Source organism: Balaenoptera physalus (assembly GCF_965194825.1).
Source record: "Balaenoptera physalus genome assembly, chromosome: X".
NCBI lineage: Eukaryota > Metazoa > Chordata > Mammalia > Artiodactyla > Balaenopteridae > Balaenoptera > Balaenoptera physalus.
The window spans coordinates 28044975-28065895 of NC_138903.1; the positions used below are offsets into that span (position 1 = coordinate 28044975).

General features: G+C 42.7%; 1 protein-coding gene across 5 annotated transcripts in view; it reads left to right on the forward strand.

Moving 5' to 3' along the window:
• The first annotated feature begins 18723 nt into the window (after positions 1 to 18723).
• Positions 18724 to 20921, forward strand: part of GK (glycerol kinase) — a 69517-nt gene continuing 67319 nt past the window's right edge. The window contains exon 1 of one of the 5 annotated variants that reach the window (XM_082446473.1): positions 18724 to 19052. In XM_082446473.1, the coding sequence (XP_082302599.1) occupies positions 18975 to 19052 (78 nt within the window). In that variant the 5' untranslated portion in view covers positions 18724 to 18974. The remainder of the gene's footprint in view (positions 19053 to 20921) is intronic. The other 4 variants (XM_082446474.1, XR_014258762.1, XR_014258763.1 and 1 more) reach the window with 4 other exon arrangements.

The following is a 20921-nucleotide window of genomic DNA, read 5'->3' on the forward strand; positions in this document are numbered from 1 at the left end:
TAAGGGCTGAGCCCTCATGATGACCTTATCATCTCCCAGAGGCCCTACCTCCAAACACTATCACATTGGGGATTAGGTTTCAACAGACCAATTTTGGAGGACACAAAAATTCAGTCTATAGCAGTAAATAAACCACAATTTGTAGATGTGAAAAAAAAGTTTAGGGCTTCCCTGGTGGCGCAGTGGTTGAGAGTCTGCCTGCCAATGCAGGTAACACGGGTTCGCGCCCTGGTCTGGGAGGATCCCACATGCCGCGGAGCAACTGGGCCCGTGAGCCACAATTGCTGAGCCTGCGCGTCTGGAGCCTGTGCTCCGCAACGGGAGAGGCCGCGATGGTGAGAGGCCCGCGCACCGCGATGAAGAATGGCCCCCACTTGCCGCAACTGGAGAAAGCCCTCGCACAGAAACGAAGACCCAACACAGCCATAAATAAATAAATAAATAAATAAAATATTAAAAAAAAAAAAAAAGAAAGTTTAAGATAATAATAATCCACAGCCCCAAAGAAGAATTTTATCTCTGACTTTTAATGTATTTTCATATTTTTATGTCTATACGTGGTATAAAATAAAGTCAAACCAAAATAATTAAATGAGAGGAGAAACCTTCATTTTAAAATTATTTGTTACGGGACTTCCCTGGTGGCGCAGTGGTTTGGAATCCACCTGCCAGTGAAGGGGACACGGGATCGATCCCTGGTCCGGGAAGATCCAACATGCCGCAGAGCTTAACTAAGCCCGTGAACCACAACTACTGAAGCCCACGCACCTAGAGCCCGTGTTCTGCAACAAGAAAAGCCACCGCAATGAGAAGCCCGCACACCGCAACAAAGAGGATCCCCCACTCGCCGCGCACAGCAGTGAAGACCCAACGCAGACATACATACATACATACATACATACATACATTAAATAAATAAAATTTGTTATTTAGCAACAGGGTCCCTTCCAACCCTACTGCTTATACTATAAATTTTATAAGGCTGGCATCAACATCTGTACATTGTTTTACTTAGCACTATGTTATATATTTATTTACATATATTTATATGGTCCAAACATTTGTCATTTCTAATGGGACTATTAATCCATTACCCAAACAGATCACAGTTTGCCTAGTAATTTCTCCACAGTATTTCAGATACTTCCCAGTTTTGCCTGGAATATGATATGCAAATGTAAACGTCTTCCTACAAGATGGTCTTTTTCTTTTCTTTTGAAGTATTTCCTTGGGAAAGATTGTGCACATTCTATCAGCACTGTATAAGAATATCTTTTTTTTCCCACAACCCTGTCAAGCAATGATCTATTTAAATTGATTTATTTTTTACTAATTATAGTTACAATGATACCTTATAGTTGCTCTAATTCACAAAATTTTAAGTTCTTCTGGGAGCTTAACTTTTAAATAACATTTGGGGCTTCCCTGGTGGCACAGTGGTTAAGAATCTGCCTGCCAATGCAGGGGACACGGGTTCAAGTCCTGGTCCGGGAAGATCCCACATGCCGCAGAGCAACTAAGCCCGTGCGCCACAAGTACTGAGCCTGCGCTCTAGAGCCCGCAAGCCACAACTACTGAACTGACGTGCCGCAACTACTGAAGCCCATGCGCCTAGAGCCCGTGCTCCGCAACAAGAGAAGCCACCGCAATGAGAAGCCTGCGCACCTCAACGAAGAGTAGCCCCCGCTCGCCACAACTAGAGAAAGCCCGCACACAGCAACAAAGACCCAACACAGCCAAAAATAAACAAATAAAATAAATAAATTTAAAAATAAATAAGCATTTGATTACTACATATATTTTTTCTTATGCAACTGTACATTCATATTCTTTGACCCTGCTACCATTAGAAAGTAGTTATTGCCTTTATAAACCAGTATCTCTCTTACTTACATATTTTGGATCCAAAATTTTTATTCCTACATATCAAGTACAAATATCTTTCTCACTCAGTTGTTTTCATTTTATTATTCATTGTTGTGGGAAAACATTTCATTTCTTATTTTATCCATTTTACCTTAGATATTTTTATTAGTTTAATTATCAAGAAATTATCTCCCTTTCACAACCAATTTAAGGTTTATGATTCTATTTTCTTCTGGCCTTGGTCATAGATGGCTTTTTAATATTTAACTCTAATTTGAAATATATTTAGGATATAAGATATTACTATAAATTAATTTTTCTTCATATTCCTATCCATTTTCTTCAGCACATTTATTAGTGATTCATTTTTATTACTTTGTGTCACTTGACTTGCTATATATTGCCATCTTAAAATGTTTTTAGTCTGTTTTTTATATCTATTCTACTTCATCATTCTGTTTTCTCTCCAGAAAATTGTGACAGTCATTTAAAAGTTTGGCAGAGCAAATCCTACACTTTAATCTTTTTTTGTAAAAACATTGCTTGCTTGAATGTTTTTCCATAAAAAGTTTACAGATAATCAAGTTCTGTTAAGTAGTCTGTTGGAATCACCATATAATCAGTTAACGTTTTCTAGTTTACACAGCATTTTCCCATCAATTATCTCATTTGAGCTTCATACCAACCTTGGGAGGCAGGTCGAGTTCCAGATTTGTGACTTCAGAGATGAACACATGTAAGAAGTTAGCCCAGAGGTCACTCAGCAATAACTGCTGGAAATAAGTCTCAAACTCCAATCTAGAACTCTTTCCACCTCCTTGTTGTATTGCATCAGAAAACAGTGAAATGCCGATTTTTTCTTTGTTATTATTATTCCTTAACTGTCATTTCCTTCAGATCAATAAAAATTCATTAAGGGTCACATGGTACAGGGAAAAGCACAAAAATCCTGGCACAGTCATTTATTACTCTTGTGCTAAAAAGCAAGGCTTAAACTCTTTGAGCTTTGTCTTCCTATTTGTAAAATTGGAATACCACTTGTCTGCTTTGCGAGATTTCAGTGATGAAATGGCATCACACATATGAAAATCCTAAAGAAATGTTACCCGGCAGAATCATCAAATTTCTCTGAATCTAATTTTTAATGTGGAAAATGAGGCGTGATCTCCAGGGTTTTACCCAACACAAATATTCCATCATTCAAGGCTGTTAATTAGGGAAGCGATTTACATTTAATTTAAGGATATAGTGTCCTTACTAGATAATTGCAATTTCCACCTTTTAATGAGGGTGGCAGTGCTGATCTCTGTAAAGACCAGAATTTTTGGAATTACAGCAATCTCTAGATTTTTACCCTTATTACCCCTCTTAAATGTTATATATGTATATGCACATGTGTATTTGTTAAGTGGAGATGAAGTCAAACTTTTTGTTTTGAGTTAGAATATAGTAATATCCTATTATTTTTTTTAAAAGTTCACCATTGGGATGTCACTTGTACTGAGGTTAGAATTTCAGTCAGGTGATTTGTGCAACTTCAAAATAATTCTTTACACTTGAATGTTATAATATTCTTGCTGGCTGCCATCACTGCGTCCACATCAGTTGTTTAAGTAGGTTAGAAGTCATCCTTTACCTCCACCCTTTTTATTACCTATGTGAAAGGCAGTGCCAACAATTGAAAGCAGAGGAGTCCATGGGAAGGGATTAAGGCACTCTGGTCTATCAACTACCAACATTGGATTTTGTATACTTTATTAAGCAGAGTTAGTCTTGGGCCAAAACTGTGAAGGTTATGTCATTTATCCTCCAGCTCCTAACTTTTCTTCTACAGCCTCTCCTTGACCTTTTGCCCAGTTCTCTCCTTTCAAGAGGAGCCAGATCTGAGAGGCAGAATATAGAGGAAGGAGAATGGCTCTGGCATCAGAAGACCTATGTTGTCACCCTTACTCTGCTACTTTGAATTTGATTGACTCCAGGTTAATCATTTAAACCCTGAGCCTGGTTTCCTTATTTATAAATTGCAATGAATGATAGCTTATTGAAGGTTGCCAGAAGATATGACAAATAAGAAAGTTTTTATATAATTGATATACATTCTGGTTATTAATTTACCAAGATCTAAACATAAATGTTTAATGTATTGCTCCTTGCAGCAATTTGTGAATAATCCCAGGGTCTTTGCACATGCTGCTGACTCTGCTTGAATGACTTCTGCCCTTTACCCTCCGGATTCTGGCTCTAGAAGACTGGCTAGAGTTCCCTTCTTAGAGGCTCCATAGTACTTATGCTTACTTCTGTTTAGTCTTTACCACACGTTTCAATTCCCATTCACGTGTCTACATCTCCCTCTAGACCAACGAGAGTCTTCTGAGGGCAGAGACTTTGAGAACAAGCATCTTTAGAAGTCCAGATAAAATATAGGATGTCCAACAGATAAGTCATACAGAGGGAAGACGAGAGAAAGGATGGATAAAACAAGTAAAATAATAATACAGGGCAGACTGTGAGATGTTCTATGGGAGTTAAAGTAAGAACAGGTCATATTTGCTTGAGGAATCCACTTGATGGAAGAAGTGGAATTGGAGATAGGCCTTGCAGGATGAGAATAATTTGATAAGCAAAAATTGGAAAGACAGCATCCTAGATGGTGAGAACAGAGCAGTCAAAGGCACGGAACAGGAAAAGAGCAGGATGTCTTTGGGAAACAGAAAGCACGCTCGTTGGCAGTGGGTAGAGTACAGATGGGGAAGTTGTGGAGGATGAGACTGTAAAAATAAACAGGAGCTTACTCTGAATTCAGAGATGAGGAAGTTTTAAAGAGTTCCCACTGCTGCTTGGCCAACGTCCATTTCTTCCCCTAAGTGCTTGGAACAGGCTCCGCCCCCATTTCTCCTCCGCTTACAGTCAGGGCACAGCCTCTTTTCCACCATTAGTAACTAGCTTGTATTGGGAGCCTCTTCTGGGACTATCAGAGTAAACCCCTACTAATGATTTACTTTTATTGCCTCTTCTTCCTACCATCAGTTTACACATACTGGGTCTTCTGACTTTGTTACCCTAATTTCTGTTCCTTAAACAATCAGAACCAACCACATGGGCATGGGCCTGCCCTGATTTTTATTATTTTAAATAGTCACATGATTTTTCACATGATCCACACATGACAAATTAACCAGATAAGGCGGAACATGATAATTGCCAACTGAATCATTTAGACAAGCGGTATAGCAGGTTAAGGGCTAGAGGCAGTGGGTTTATGAGACAGAAAAAAGATTGTGAGCTAACAGAGTTAGTCCATGTTTTGTTTTGTTTTGTTTTTCTTGCCAGGCCCTGAGGACCTTTAATAACTTTTCATGTCTGGCCCTAGCCAAGCCTGACCAAAGCAAACCTTCCGGGGCCTGAAGTAGTCTTGTGCTATTAACCTTGGCCCAGTGCTTGCTGTCATGCTGCCACCTTGACTCTGACCTCTTCTGTGTCAGCCAGATATATGACCGTATGTCCGTGTTGCTTTCCTGATATACACAGCAGTGCTCTCATTCCAGGGTACTAATATGGCTCCGCCCCGAACAACCTGGCTGGCCCTCTCCAGTAGGGTCTTGTCATGGCCTAGAGATTGCAACTGTGGTACCACATTGGATCTCCTGGAATAACAGTGCTGAACCAGAGCAAGCCCCTATCTACCAGGTCCCTTTAAACTGTGTCGTTTTTGCTGCTGACAATCTTACAAGCCATTCCTACAGACTAGTTCTTCTAGCCCCTGGATCCATCTCTTCCTTCTCTTCACCATTAATCACCACCATGACCGTCTCTGCTGGTCCAAAGGTGAGCCTATCAAAGATGTGAAAAGGGAAAGGTGTATTAGATTGCGTTGTTGGCCCCAATTCTTCAGCCCTACCTGCAGGCAGACACTTGTCATGGTCTCATCATGGGTGGAGTGGATTTCCCTGCCCCTTGACCTTGGGCTTGGCCATGTAACTTGCTGTGATGAATGATATCTGGATAGAAGTGCCACTGTGACAGTTTCGAGCCTAGGCCTTAATAGGCCTTGCACGTTTCCATTTGTTCTCTTGCACTTTTGCCATCACCATGAGATAAACATGCCTAAGAACAAGCTATCTCACTGAAGCAAGGAAGGAAAGAATACACATGGAGTAGAGTTTCCCTATCCAATACACAACTAGCAGTGAGAAAAAGGGCCACCTGAGCTGCCACAGCTTGAAGCAGTGGCACCCAGCCGAGTCCAGCCTAGATCAGCAGAACTCAAGACAACCAGCAGATGCACAGAGTCCTTGCCCAGCCTATCTGTCCCATGTCACCCTTGATGACTCGATCAGGGTGATCACTTGATTAAAGGGAAGCTTACTCATAAGCAGTAGGCAAATGAGTCAAATTTTTGAGGGTTTGTATTTGGAAAAGATTGTAATCAATAAGGGATGCAGTCTTCTAGACATGGAGACTGAGGTGTCATTTGAAGCCCTGTGCAACTTGATGAATAAACAGAGAAAGCTAGTCTTCAAAATTAAGTAGGAAAACAGAACAGATGCTCAAAGAGTTTCAGAGAAGAGTCCCAGAGAGACCAAAAAAAAAAAAAAAAAGAAAAAACAAGGTTAGAGTAGACTTATTTCTCAGAGGCTTCCCAGCACCAGCAAACATAAAGCCTGGTTGAGCCGCAGGTCTTGTGTATAAGACGTTGTCTGTTTTGTCATCAAAATCATCCCTTAGGGGCTTCCCTGGTGGCGCAGTGGTTAAGAATCCTCCTGCCAATGCAGGGGACACGGGTTCGAGCTCTGGCCCGGGAAGATCCCACATGCCGTGGAGCAACTAAGCCCGTGCGCCACAACTACTGAGCCTGCACTCTAGAGCCCGCGAGCCACAACTATTGAAGCCCGTGCGCCTAGAGCCCGTGCTCCACAACAAGAGAAGCCACTGCAATGAGAAGCCCGCACACCACAACAAAGAGTAGCCCCCGCTCGCTGCAACCAGAGAAAGCCCGCGCACAGCAACAAAGACCCAACACAGCCAAAAAACAAAAAGACCATCCCTTACCTCACTTAGCATATGCACATGTGCACCTGCACACACATATGCACATATATACACACAGAGTTTTATTTTTAGCTAACTTAAATGGGTTTTGTTCCTTGTAACTAAAGAACTGGACTAAGATATTGCCCTTAATGGAAGAAGAGGAAAGATGAGCAACCAGTTGTGTGATCGGTATTCCCTCACATGATAGAAAACCAAACTGATTGAGACTGTGTATCACGTAGCTTTTGCTGCCTAACAAACCATCTTGAAATTTAGGGGCTTAGAGTAACAAAATATTTTATTTAGTTCACAATTCTGTGGATTACCTGTGATGACTGGCACATTTGTGATGGCTCTTCTGGACGAGGCCAGCTGGGCTGAGGCTAGACATTCTAGGATAGCCTCACTCACATGCCTGGTGATTGTTAAGCTGGTTTTTCTAGTAGGGCCTCAGTAGCAATGACTTGTCTCTGCTCCATGAGGTCTCTCATCCTCCAACAGGCTAGCCCAGTCTTCTCCATGTGGTACTTTGAGGACTACCAAAGGAGCAACAAAGGAGCCCTGGCCCAAATGAAGAAGGTTGTTTTAAGTCTCTGCTCATGTCATAGTTACTATTGCTCCCTTAGCCAAAGCAAGTCACCTGGTCAAGTGTAAACCAGGGTGATGGAGACTAAGCAAGGGCTTGGATACAGGGAGGAGTGAACACATTGGAAGCCATTATTGCAACAACATAGGGCAAACTACAATGGGCAGGGAGGGAGGAGGGAATATTGCTAAAGAAGGACCTGTGAGCAAAGGCCAAAGGCCAAGGGAGTGGTATTTTTAAAGGAGTGAGTCTAAGAAAACCTCCAGTTTGCTACAACTTGTCCTACATACCTTTAGAAGAGATCAAGATTTTAACTCAGAGACTCGTGCGACTCTAAAGCCATAGAAATACTGGTCTAAATAGTTATAAAACAGAATGAAATCTTGCCATTTGTGACAACATGGATGGAACTTGAGGGCATTATCCTAAGTGAAATAAGTCAGACAGAGAGACAAATACTGTATGATCTCACATGTGGAATCTAGAACACAAAACAAACAAAACACAACTCATGGATTTGGAGAACAGTGTGGTGGTTGCCAGGAGCAAGGAAGGTTGGGGGGTGGGTGAAATGGGTGAAGGGGTTCTGGAGGTACAGACTTCTGGTTGTGAAAAGTACAGGTCATGGGTATGGTGAGCAGCATGGTGATGATAGTCAATGGCATTGTCGTGCATGTTTGAAGGTTGCCAGGAGAATGGATCTTGAAAGTTCTTATCACAAGAAAAAAAATTTGGGGGGGACTTTTTATGGTGCTGGATGGTGACTAGACTTATTGTAGTGATCATTTTACAGTGTCTGCAGGGTCGAATGATTACATTGTACACCTGAAAGTAGTATAATGTTGTAGGTCAATCATACCTCAGTTTTTTAAAAAAAGAAAGGAAAAATGTTATCAAATATACAAGTATCTGTAGTATTTTCACTCTCATTGGAATATATAATCTGCCTTCCCTCCTTTAGAAAAAAAGAATATCAGTAGAATTAACAGGGGGAAAATATCAAAAGATTGAAAATAGTCTTTCCTGAATGCAATCCACATAACAAGCTCTCTTATACTTCTTAGCAGAGAAGGCTCCCAAATAATAAATGTAATTATAGAGGGAAAAGCTATTCTGCTGCAAAACACTTCACTGAGGGTACCACAGAAGGCATCACACCCTTACTTGAAATGGGGCTTGTTCCTTTAAGCTTCATAACCACATAGCTGTGAATCATCACTCTGTCCTCTATTTCTGAACACATATGCCAGTGTGGGTGTCCATATCTGTGAGACCAGCAGACTGGAGATCTCTAAAGGATGAAGCAATATGGACTCTGTCACCTGTGGAATATGCAGGCATCTCAAAGTATCTAGACATTGGCACTACATCAAAGCAAGTCCTCTTTAATGGGCAGAGATGTCCTCTCACCCCATCCAAAAGCAAAGGAGGTCATGAGAGGAGAGTCATACAAACTCATGGTTTCTTCACTGTACAAATACTAACTTACAGATAGAAGTTATTTTCCCCTTAACCAGGTTCCTCTTGCTATGTTGCCTAACCAATGATTGTGACATCACCATCATTTCCAGACATGAACTACAAAGAGAAACTTTCCATTTGTGCACTGTAGTGTCATGAACCAGCAATTAGGGAAAAGGGCATGAAGGGGAGTGGAGAAGTTAAGGTATGTTTGAAAATGTAAGTACAAAGTGTTCTTGAAATTCTCCTGAATAGCAGGGATTTGGGGACCAACTGTTCTTAAAAGGAAGAAAAAACCCTCTGTTCTCCAGAAGTTAGTGATTCCATAATGTGCCAATTTGCACAAAATATTTAAAATAGCCTTAGCTTAAAAAACTTATTAAATTCATAAGCTTATTAAAATACAACTAAAAAGAATTCTGATAAAATTTACTTTATCATAAGCAAGGAAATATCCCAATGCAAGCAATGTGGTCAAAAGTAAAGGAGGTTGAGGGAATTCCCTGGTGGTCCAGTGGTTAAGACTCCACGTTTCCACTGCAGAGGCATGGGTTTGAGTTTGAACCCTGGTCGGGCAACTAAAATCGTGCATGCCTCGAGGCGCTGGCCATAAATAAATAAATACATAAATAAATAAGTAAGTAAGTAAGTAAAGGAGGTCGAGACCAGAGAATCGAAATGGCAATGGGAGGGAAAGAGTGGTGATTTCTCAACCAAAGTAATGAATGCTCAGTAACATACAGCCAGCTGAGAAGGATAAGTAGGGGACAGAACCATTCATATCTATCAGAACTATTTCTACAGTTTTTTTTTTAAATAGATTTTTTTAGAGCAGTTTTTGGTTCACAACAGAATTGAGCAGGAAGGATAGAGAATTCCCATATGGCCACTGCCCCCATACCACAGCCTCCCCCGTTACCAGCATCCCCTACCACAGTGGTACATTTGTTACAACTAATGAACCTACGTTGACACATCATTATCCCCGACTGTCCATAGTTTACATTAGGGTTTGCTCTTAGTAGTTATATTCTGTGGGTTTAGACAAATGTCTAATGACACGTGTGCATCATTATAGTAACGATACAGACCTGAAAGTCTTCTGTGCTCTACCTATTCATCCCCACACATCCCCACCCCACAACCCCAGGCAAGCACTGATCTTTTTACTGTCTCCATAGTTTTGCTTTTTCCAGATTGTCACATAGTTGGAATCCTATAGTGTGTAGCCTTTTCATATTGCCTTCTTTCACTTAGCAGTGTCCACTTAAGATCCCTCCATGTGTTTTCATGGCCTTGATAGCTCATTTCTTTTTAGCGCTGAATAATATTCTATTGTCTGCATGTACCACAGTTTATTTATCTATTCACCTACTGAAGGACATCTTGGTGGCTTCCAAGTTTTGGCAGTTATGAATAAAGCTGCTATAAACATCTGCTGCGGGTTCTTGTGTAGATATAAGTCTTCAGCTCTTCTGGGTAAACACCGAAGAGCACAGTTGCTGGATCCTATGGTAAGAGTTCGTTTAGTTTTGTAAGAAACTGCCATGGTGTCTTCCAAAGTGGCTGTACCATTTTGCGTTCCCACCAGCAATGAATCAGAGTTCCTGCTGCCCCACATCCTTGCCAGCATCTGGTGTTTCTCTATGGTTTTTAATTCCTCATTCTGTAACATAGATTGGTGATAGAGATGAAGACCTAGGTTTTGTGTACAGTGGTGAGATATGGGCCTTGGGAGAATGGAGTACAAAAAGTATGGTAGAAAAACTCTGAAAAAAGGCCACAGGGAATTCCCTGGTGGTCCAGTGGTTAGGACTCTGTGCTTTCACTGTCAAGGGCACGGGTTCAATCCCTGGTCAGGGAACTAAGATCCCACAAGCCACAGTGTGGCCAAAAATAAATAAATAAATAAAGAAGCCACAGGTTTTTTTCACTGATGGCTCAATAATTAATATATATAATGTTTATATGTTTACAGTATCTTTGGAAAGTAGTACTGTTGATTCATTGTAGGTTGGCATATACTCTGAGTTCTTTTTTCATGAATAGTAGCAAATTCATAAGACACACATGTGTATCTCACCACTTCGTGACCAACTTCATACATTTGAGTGACCTTGGACAAGCGACTTAAGATTCTTGCCTTTATTTTCTCCCACTCTGATAAGTTCAGCTGAGCTAGGTAATCTGAAAAATTATTTCCAATCCTTTAATTAAAAAAATAAATCCATATGTTTCTTCACATGTAAGAAGTTTCCCCAAAGACACAGATGATTTCAGTGGAATGTTTCAAAAATGAATAGTCTCCCATTAAAAGGACAGTGAATATACTTCAACTAAGATCACTGTTCCTCTTTCCTTACATGCCATTACTGAGTGATAAATGATAGATTTTCCTCCAGTTTTTTTCCTAGTCAAGTTTAAATAGGGAGCTTAAACAAATAAACTGCTAAGTTACCTTTTCTTTTCAAGAGCACACATTTTTTTTCAAAGAATCAACAAATCAATTATTGTAATCTCACTGAGATTAGTGAATTCCCTTCATCCATTCAACATGTATTTTGTGCCTACTATAAGACTTGTCAGAAAGGCACTAAATCAATTTTCTTTTCTCTGTTTGATATGAATGTGTGAATGGAGCGCTGGAAAAGTCATTGCCCCATGATTATGAATGTAATGCATAATTTCTAATCACAAACATAATTGAACACAATATTGAACATAATTGTGGTTACTTTGACTGCATTTTGGTCATTATTCATACTTTTTACATCTTTATAGTGGCAAAAGGCAGAAAATAAAAAGGAACATACATCTTTGTCTTCTATTAGCCACTGGAGGCTTGGAGGTGAGCATATAAAAAGGGAAAGACAAACAAGCACACAAAAGAGAAAGCGTGAGGGATTTAAGAGGAATGTGAGACTAGAGGGCCAAACAGATGCTGGGGGAAGGAAATAAAAACAACCAAAGTGACAGTGGTCCCACCTTAAGCACCACTGCCCTTAACAGACCCAAGCAAGACTTCAAAGGCATTCCAGGTATCATCCCTGCCCCAGAACCTTATCAGGAACAGGTTTTCAAATTGAAGGCTTCTCAACTTGCATCACTTGAAAGTTTTTGGAAAACAAGAAAGCTTCTGGATGCTCATACTTTGATTTTTCCAAAAGAGCCAGTGTCTTGGTTGTCACCAAATATGACTAAGAATTAAATTCTGTGAGGAATAGAGATCACACCAAAATGTACTCATTGTGTCATTTCTCTGTTGCTCCAAAACCAAGTGGCTAAAAACAGCAACCATTTATTATCTCTCATAACTCTGTGAACCAGCTGAGCGTATCTGGTTTTCCTGCCTTAGGTGATATTGGCTAAGGTCACTCATTCAACTAGGCCACTCATTTAACAGCTGCAATCAGCTGGGAGCTCTGCTGGGGCTGAAATATCCAAGATGGTTTCATTCACATATCTGGAAGTTGGTGTTGGTCAGCTAGAATGCCATAGTTCTCCTCCACTTGGCTTCTCATTGGCTAGTTTGGCTTTCTCATTGGTTAGTTTGGCTTTCTTAACAGCATGGTGGCTCAGTTTCAAGAGGGCATATGTTTCTTGTACAAGTACTTATCAAGTCTCTGTCTGCATCATGTTTGCTAACATCCCATTGACCATGAAAGTCACGTGGCCCAAGCCAAATCTCCTCTGCACCTGTGAAGGGACAGAAGTGAGTTGTGACTAGTTTGGATGAGTGAGAGTAGAGTAGTTACAGGAGATGGAAATGTTTATAAGGTAATGGATGGGTTTTGTCTGCTTATCAAGGGAAATGTTACCGCTTTATACCAAAGGCATTAATATGGACAGGCTTTGACACAATGTATTCCAAAAAACAAGTTTATATTTTGAAATGGTTTTTTACAGCTTAGACTTTGTATGTACTGCCCATGATGCCTGTGACAGTTGTCTGCTTTTATTTTGTATCCAGCAGCAAAGCCTATATTAAAACTTTAAAATAATCCCCCCCCAACAAATGTGGGAAGTTACAACACAAGGACATTATTATCAAAAGGCATGATTCATTAGGAACCACCTATGTAACAGTCTATCACATTGATTGATTGATTGATTCATTCATTCATTCAACCATCACTTATAGAACACCCAGACCCTAGGGATATAATAATGATCAGGACAAAATCCCTGGCACCAAGGAGCCTCGCACATTGCATTTGAGGGGTCGGGGTAGGGAGAAGGTGGCAGGAATCTGAATCCTTAACAAGTGCCCTAGGTGATTCTGACACAGACTAATGTTTGAGAATCTCTGCCTTGAACCTTTACTACCAATATTCTAAGTGGATTATTCGATTGTTAGCAGAAAACTAACATTTGGGACAAAAAGGTCTACATAAGTCATAAGACAAATTTCTCATACCTCACAGTTCTGCCAAATCCTAGAAAAATAGAAATTCCAGCATACCCATAGCACAGTGGTTCTCAAAGTGTGGTCCTTGTACCAGCAGTATCAGCACCACCTGGGAGCTTGTTAGAAATGCAAATTTTCAGAACTCATCTACTAAACCAGAAATTCTGGGGTTGTGGGCCCAGGTTTTAACAAGTCCTCTAGGTGGTTCTAATGTAGGTAAAGTTTGAGAATTACTGCCATATCCTAACTCTATTACAGCTGTAACATTGCATGAAGTGATACATAATATTAAGTTGTTATACTTAGATTATTAACATGCATGTGAGTGGATTGTCCAGTTCGCATGGGGAGAGGGGAAGGCGCCCAATTTGGCTGTTTTTATCAAGTATATTTAAATTTTGGATCTGTCTTTAACTTCCTCTGCTACCTTGGGCAAAGCACTTCGTATATCTGCCTAAATCATCCCAGTTCCGTAAAATAAAGGAGTGCTGCTCCCATTTATTGTCATGCTTTCCAGCACTAACTTTCCATGTTATGGTTTTTTTTTTTCGTATCTATATCAATCCATATCCAAGTAATCATTAGAATAGCAGGGAGAGATTAAGGAAAGGCTAGCTTTTCAAATAGACTAGACTAGAAAAAACAAGACAGGCCAATATGGAAAGACCAAGAAGCACTACTGGACAAAAAAAAAAAATTCCCTAAGGAAATGTAGCCTTTCTGCTTATATAAATTCTGTGTAAATTAAAGAACAAGAAAAACTAGAGGAGGAATAAGTGAAACAGCCAGAGACTCTCCAAGGGGTGGGTGGGGAGTTAACACTGATTTCTTGCTCTACCAGTCAGGAATATTTCACAGTGAGCTTTTGATGACTCAGCCTACTTAAATCATTTGCATGAAGGACCTTGGTCTTTACCTCTGGATTTCTTTGATAGAAACACACTTGCCAGTGAGACTACATCTTGCCTTTCATGATGAACTGTGCTGCTTGTAGAGTGCTTTCACAGACACTATGTCACTTCAGTCTCACATTAACCCACCCACGTCAGTGATTTTCCCAATTTTACAAACAAGCAAAAGAAAGACATGGGATTATCTCTTGTAAAAATAAAATACAGTGTGTGTGTGTGAAAAAAAAAAAAAAAAAGAAAGACATGGGAGGCAGTGAGTTACTCAAGTTTAGGAAGATTAAGTGTTGAATGCCAGGGCCAACACAAGACCAAGGTGCTTAGTTTTCCAATCCAGTGTTTCTTCTACCACTTTGCCTTCAAATCTCAATGGGCGTTGGGGAGATCAAGGCGGACCATCCTACCTTCTTCCTTTTTATCCATTTCTCTTCCTAGGTTTCCTCAGGTTGCTATCAAAGGGCACTAGGCTTGTGTCAAGGAGATGGAAATTCTAGTCTTGGTTCTACCACAGAAGGACTCAGACGAGTCACTTATGCACTCTGGGCTTCACATGGACCTTTGTTATGATGAAATTAAATTCATATTTTATGGCAAGACAAGAAAAATTTAAACATAAAATTATTCTCTGCCTGTTTGGGCTTCCTCCCTCCTCTTTAGTGTGTATTGTGCATCTGCATTAACCAGACCTCCTTAGGAGATAACATTCCTTCTTAATTTTGTAAAGAGACAGAGTGACCCACTACTAGCTTTCTACGTGCAGATCTGCATTGTGCAAACTGTCAATATGTCATTGGACATATCACCCTTTGTCTCAAAAACATAACTGTGCTGTGTCTTCTAACAGTCCTCAGAGCTTTCTAAAAAACTCTCTCCTGGGTTATAATCCTCAGGTTGGCTCGAATAAAATTTTCCATTTCTTTCTTAGATTGATTATTGATTATTTTTTTGTTTTGTTTTTGGCCATGCCACACAGCACATGGGATCTTAGTTCCCCGATGAGGGATTGAACCAGTGCCCCCAGCAGTGGAAGCCTGGAGTCTTAACCACTGGACTGCCAGGGAAGTCCCTTGATTAATTTGTCATCAACAGTTATTTCTTACTTTTTCTCAATCATAGTATGAAAAATGGAATCAGAAGATATATTGGTTGACTTTTACATTTATATAGATTTAAGTTTACAGAGTGTAGCTGGGGTTTAAAGAGATGAGAGAGGGCAGGCAAACGGGGAGATTGCAAAAGGATAAAAGCAAATAGGTTTATGACAGTCAGAGTAAATATTTAGGGTGTGGAGTTGAGATAAGGCTGAGCTGGATTCTGCCATTTAAGACCCTTCCCTTGGTATCAATAATCAGTATCAAGGCTGCAAAACAAAGAGCTTTGTGGGAGTCTTAGGAATTGCAATTCTGGAGACACAGATTCAGGTTCTGTTCTGGGGAAGAGAAAGAGTCAGGGGCTTATATAGTGAAAAGCCATAAGGTTGTTCAAGAATTACAGTTGACCCAACACAAGAAAGGAAATATTTGTCTTTAAGGAATCGTGAGTTATTTTAGGGTAGGGGTCCGATAAGTATCTTGAGTTTCTGGAACATTGGGCAGATGTTCTGAATGCCTATGTTAAGACAAGAAGGGATCATAGTTCAGATTCCATCTGGGATGAGACGTGCATAAGTCACATTTCCTCAGTGGCCTAAGTTCTGTTTTGGTGAAAGGAATAAGGATGTGGAACACAGACTATTGTGGGAACCACAAGATCAATAAGTTTCAGACTCTCTCGTGTACGTCTAGCCCCACTTTTTCTGAAATGTCTGAATTCTGATCACATGATGCTGCTGAACAAATAGTTTGCTGTCCTGTTAGAATCTGAGAGTCAAAAGTGTGTGAAAGTTCAAACATGGTCAGGGATTTTTTTTTTCTTTTAATGGATCAAAGTGGTAGGTTTGGTGGCTTTTTTTTTTTAACTTTTTAAAAAATAAATTTATTTATTTTATTTATTTTTTAAATTTTTGGCTGCATTGGGTCTTTGTTGCTGCGCGCAGGCTTTCTCTAGTTGTGGCGCATGGGCTTCTTATTGCAGTGGCTTCTCTTGTTGTGGAGCACAGGCTCTAGGCGCACGGGCTTCAGTAGTTGTGGTACGCGGGCTCAGTAGTGGTGGCTCGCGGGCTGTAGAGTGCAGGCTCAGTAGTTGTGGTGCACGGGCTTTGTTGCTCCGCAGCATGTGGGATCTTCCCGGACCAGGGCTCGAACCCGTGTCCCCTGCATTGGCAGGCGGATTCTTTTTTTTTTTTAATTTATTTATTTATCTATTCATGGCTGTGTTGGGTCTTCGTTTCTGTGCGAGGGCTTTCTCTAGTTGCGGCGAGCGGACACTACTCTTCATCGCGGTGCGCGGGCCTCTCACTATCGCGGCCTCTCTTGTTGCGGAGCAGAGGCTCCAGACGCGCAGGCTCAGTAATTGTGGCTCACGGGCCTAGTTGCTCCGCGGCATGTGGGATCCTCCCAGACCAGGGCTCGAACCCGTGTCCCCTGCATCGGCAGGCGGATTCTCAACCACTGCGCCACCAGGGAAGTCCCCTTGGCAGGCGGATTCTTAACCACTGCGCCACCAGGGAAGCCTGGTGGCTTTCTTTTTACTGCCTGTTAGCGTCAAGGAAATCCTTATCTATTTCAGTCAATTAAGTTTTTCAGGGTGTTTAGGGGCAAGTTAGCCTAGTGCCTTTACATGTGCCTGTATGCCTGTCTGTGTCTCTTCCTCTTCCAGGAAATTCAGAAATACTGATTCATCTGCACTCCTATCCTAAAGCAAGCCAGTTTATCAGTAGTTACCAAGTCCAGCATCTCTACAAGTAGGCCTCATCTGGAACACTAGAATTCAATTTCTAGACAGAGTATAGGAAAATTTGCTTCCAGAGCAAGAGTTGTAAAACTATAAACACAGAGATGAGTAAGTGAGGTGGTGTAGAGGAAGGCGAGAGGGGGGAAAAATAGAAATGATGTTCCAGAACCGTGAGAGATTGGGGAAATGGGGTGGAAAAAAATGCGAGAGTGGGAATAGTACAATGCTTTTGAAATTGATTGAGCATGCTGGTTTACAAAATCAATTTAGTGATTTTTCAACCAGCATTTTTTAAAAAATGATATGCAATAGAATAAAAAAGATACAGAATGCATAGCATTGAAGGATAAATATTGTTTTGGAAACGTTTAAAATATATGTAAAAATGTATAAAATGTATTTATATATATGTAACTATATAAATTATAAATAAATGCGCGCCCACGCGCGCACGCACACCCCCCACCACCACCACACACACACCAGCACACAGGCCCGGGGTTGTTTTGTAAGCTATTTCTCACATTGGGTCTCGGTCCAGAGTTTGAAAACTCCTGGAACATAGGATCTAAGAGAATCCAGCAAGGTAAATTCAAGGTCAAATAAGCAGGACTCTTTTCTCCTTTTGCTGTCCACATCATTTACCGGAGGGAGAGGAAAAGGGCGTGTGAGGGAGGGGACATCAGACTGAGGTCAAGCGAGGAGCAAGGGCGCATCAGGACAGGGAGGAACCCGGCGACTTCTTTCCGGATAGTCTACTGATGACCCCAGAAGGTTGATTTTTTTTTTAATTTTATTTATTTATTTATTTATTTATTTATGGCTGTGTTGTGTCTTCGTTTCTGTGCGAGGGCTTTCTCTAGTTGCGGCAAGTGGGGGCCACTCTTCATCGCGGTGCGCAGGCCTCTCACTATCGCGGCCTCTCTTGTTGCGGAGCACAGGCTCCAGACGCGCAGGCTCAGTAATTGTGGCTCACGGGCCTAGTTGCTCCGCGGCATGTGGGATCTTCCCAGACCAGGGCTCGAACCCGTGTCCCCTGCATTGGCAGGCGGATTCTCAACCACTGCGCCACCAGGGAAGCCCCAGAAGGTTGATTTTGAACGCTTCCCTTAAACGCTAATCCGAAAGAACTTCCTCGTTCATTATCCCTGAAAAGCCTCCAAAGGCGAAGGATTCGCGCTGCTCCTGAAGGTGACACTACATAGGGTCAGTCCCAGTAGAGGGGATTATTCTTTTCTTGGACGAGGAACCAGGAAGTGGGCGGGGCGTGGGAAGCGCGGGAAGGCCCGGTAGGGTCGGTCCAAAGAGTGACTCACGTCTTGCTCTGCACAGCCCACCAGAGGAACAAGCAGTTCTGCACTTTGGGACCCATCCGCGAGCGGAAGCCCCAGGGCGCTGGTAGGGTTGTGCCCTTTCCGCGGGCCAGAGACGCTCCCTGACCGTGGGCACCACCTGCCTCAGCCCCGGACCTGCGGCAGGCCGGCCTGGCCGGCTTGGCCGCCTGGTCGCCGGGCCCACGTGACCTGCCGCGCGGGCCACCGCCTCCGCCGCGCCCAGGCCCCGCCCCCGTGACGTCTAGCTACCTCAGATTGTCTGAATGTTCCTTCTCTTTCCGCTTTCGGTAATTGGTCGGCCAGGCAGACAGCGCCCCCCCCCTCCGCCCCGCCCCCGGAGTCGTGGGGAATGCTGGTGGGGGCGGGACCTGGGCTGGAGGGGCGGGGTGAGAAGGCTCCGCGCCGGTAAAGGGGCCGCCCGAGCGCGGTCCGAGCCATCTACTGCTGCCGGCCACCCGGACCTCCCGACTCGCAGCCCGCCCCTTCCCCGCCCGCCGCCGTCACCAGGGAAACGGGCCGCGACCGCCCGCCGACCCCAAGCTGGTTTCATGGCAGCCGCGAAGAAAGCAGTTTTGGGGCCGTTGGTGGGAGCAGTGGACCAGGGCACCAGCTCGACGCGCTTTTTGGTGAGCCCGGGGTGCCCCTGAGGAGGTGATGAACCGGGGCGGGAGCCTTGGAACGCCGGGGCTGGGTGTCGCGTCCCCATCCCGTTCTTCCCACGGCCCGGGGCCCCGGCCGCCAGGCAAGAGAAGGAGGCCAAGAGCCCCGGAGCGGGACTTGCCACGCTGGAGCTGCCCCGCCCGGGCCTGGGGGAACGCGGCCTCTCGAGACCCCCGCGGCTCAGCTGAGCAGCCCTGGCCTTGAAGGAGGAACCAGGCCGCCTTCTAATGGGGGGACTCCTCCCCCGAAGGGAGCTAGGACTCGTCGAGCGTCCGTGCAGAGCAGCCCGCCTGCAGCCAGGGACAGGTGGCCACATTGACCGCTGCTGCAGTCTTCCCCAGAAGCATTTGGCCTGCCGGGGGCAGGACGTCCTTGGATGGGGGAAGCTGTGTCACGGCTGTGGTAGCCTAACAGCGTCCTTTGGAGTGGTGGAACGAATATAGTATTAGCGTGATGATGCCTTGTCATTCTCTCCCACAGACATTGCAGAAGGTAGAATGCTAAGGCGGGGGGCGGGGCGGCGAGTGGCAGAGCACATTAGGAAAAAGTCACACTACACTGCTTTTACCAGAATCTTTATTTAATTTCGAAGATTCGTAAATTTCAGTTCTGATACTTTGCCCATTGCAAAGATGACTGTCCTCTCTGCGCTTCACAGCATAAAGCGACAGGGAAATTCTACTTCTCTTTTTATTTACCATGTCTGACAGCAGAGTTTTGCCATAATGGAGTGCTATTTAAGTGACTTTCTGCTGATTAATTTGTTTTGGGCAATTAGGAAACTTGCTCTTAAAGTGATCTAGCACTGACTTCAGTAAGATAATTTAAAAGTAATTTTAAAAAACTATTGTTGTTTAAGAGCCCATGCTTTCAGTGGACATTTGACTAATCTGGCAAGTTGATGTAAATATTTAATGACTACTTAGCTCCCTCTTCACTTCTTTGTCTCAAATCATGTTTTCATGCATTATTTAGTATGTATATATACTGTATGTATACATTGTACATACAGTATATGTATATTTTTCAGAGCTCTGTTTAGTTGACCACTTGACCAAAACCTGCATTTGTACCTTCATGTTGATACTCATCTCTCTTGTCTAAAGTCAAAAGCCTTCAGTCCAGTTTTAGCTTGGTTCTTATTTAATGACTTACCCTGGTTTGAGCTGCCAAGACATAATTCTACCGTCTCTTACATTGTTTACCTTCTGATCACCCAGGGCAGGTTTCACTATGTCTTATTTTCATATAAGTGTCTATAAAGTAATCCTGAATCATAAGTAAGAAACTTAGCCTAACTGGATTTGATTAATAAAATACACAATCATTACTGCCATCTTCCCAAATTAAGAAAGACCATTAAGACAGTGCGCTAACTGTGGGTTGAGTTTTGAAGCCGTATTCAAGAATTGCCCACACAAATGCCTGCAGGGGCCAGGCAGGTAGAGGGAGGAGGGCAGACTGGAGAGCAGACTCAGGCTAAGGGGAAACCTATAGCTGCCAGGCAGGAACACTAGCCCCGTGCTGCCAGATCTTCAAATTCTTTAAGAAAAGCTGGTAGTCTAGAGTTTTCAGTGAAATCTTCCTGTTCTTAAATGTTGGCAGCTAGTTCCTAATGGATTGTAGGGGCCAAACCAAACATGGCAGTTGTTCTCAAGTTTATGCAGCCTTCGCCCTCTATGAAAGTGGGTAAAATATTTCATAACTCTGTAGGCTGCCTTTTTAGTTGCCAGCCTGACTGTGCCTTTCTTCCTTTTGACTTTTCACTGTTGCTGTCCCTATAGCCCAGCAATCTTCTTTATCTACTGCAGGTTGTTCCTGGTCCCTCAGATTTT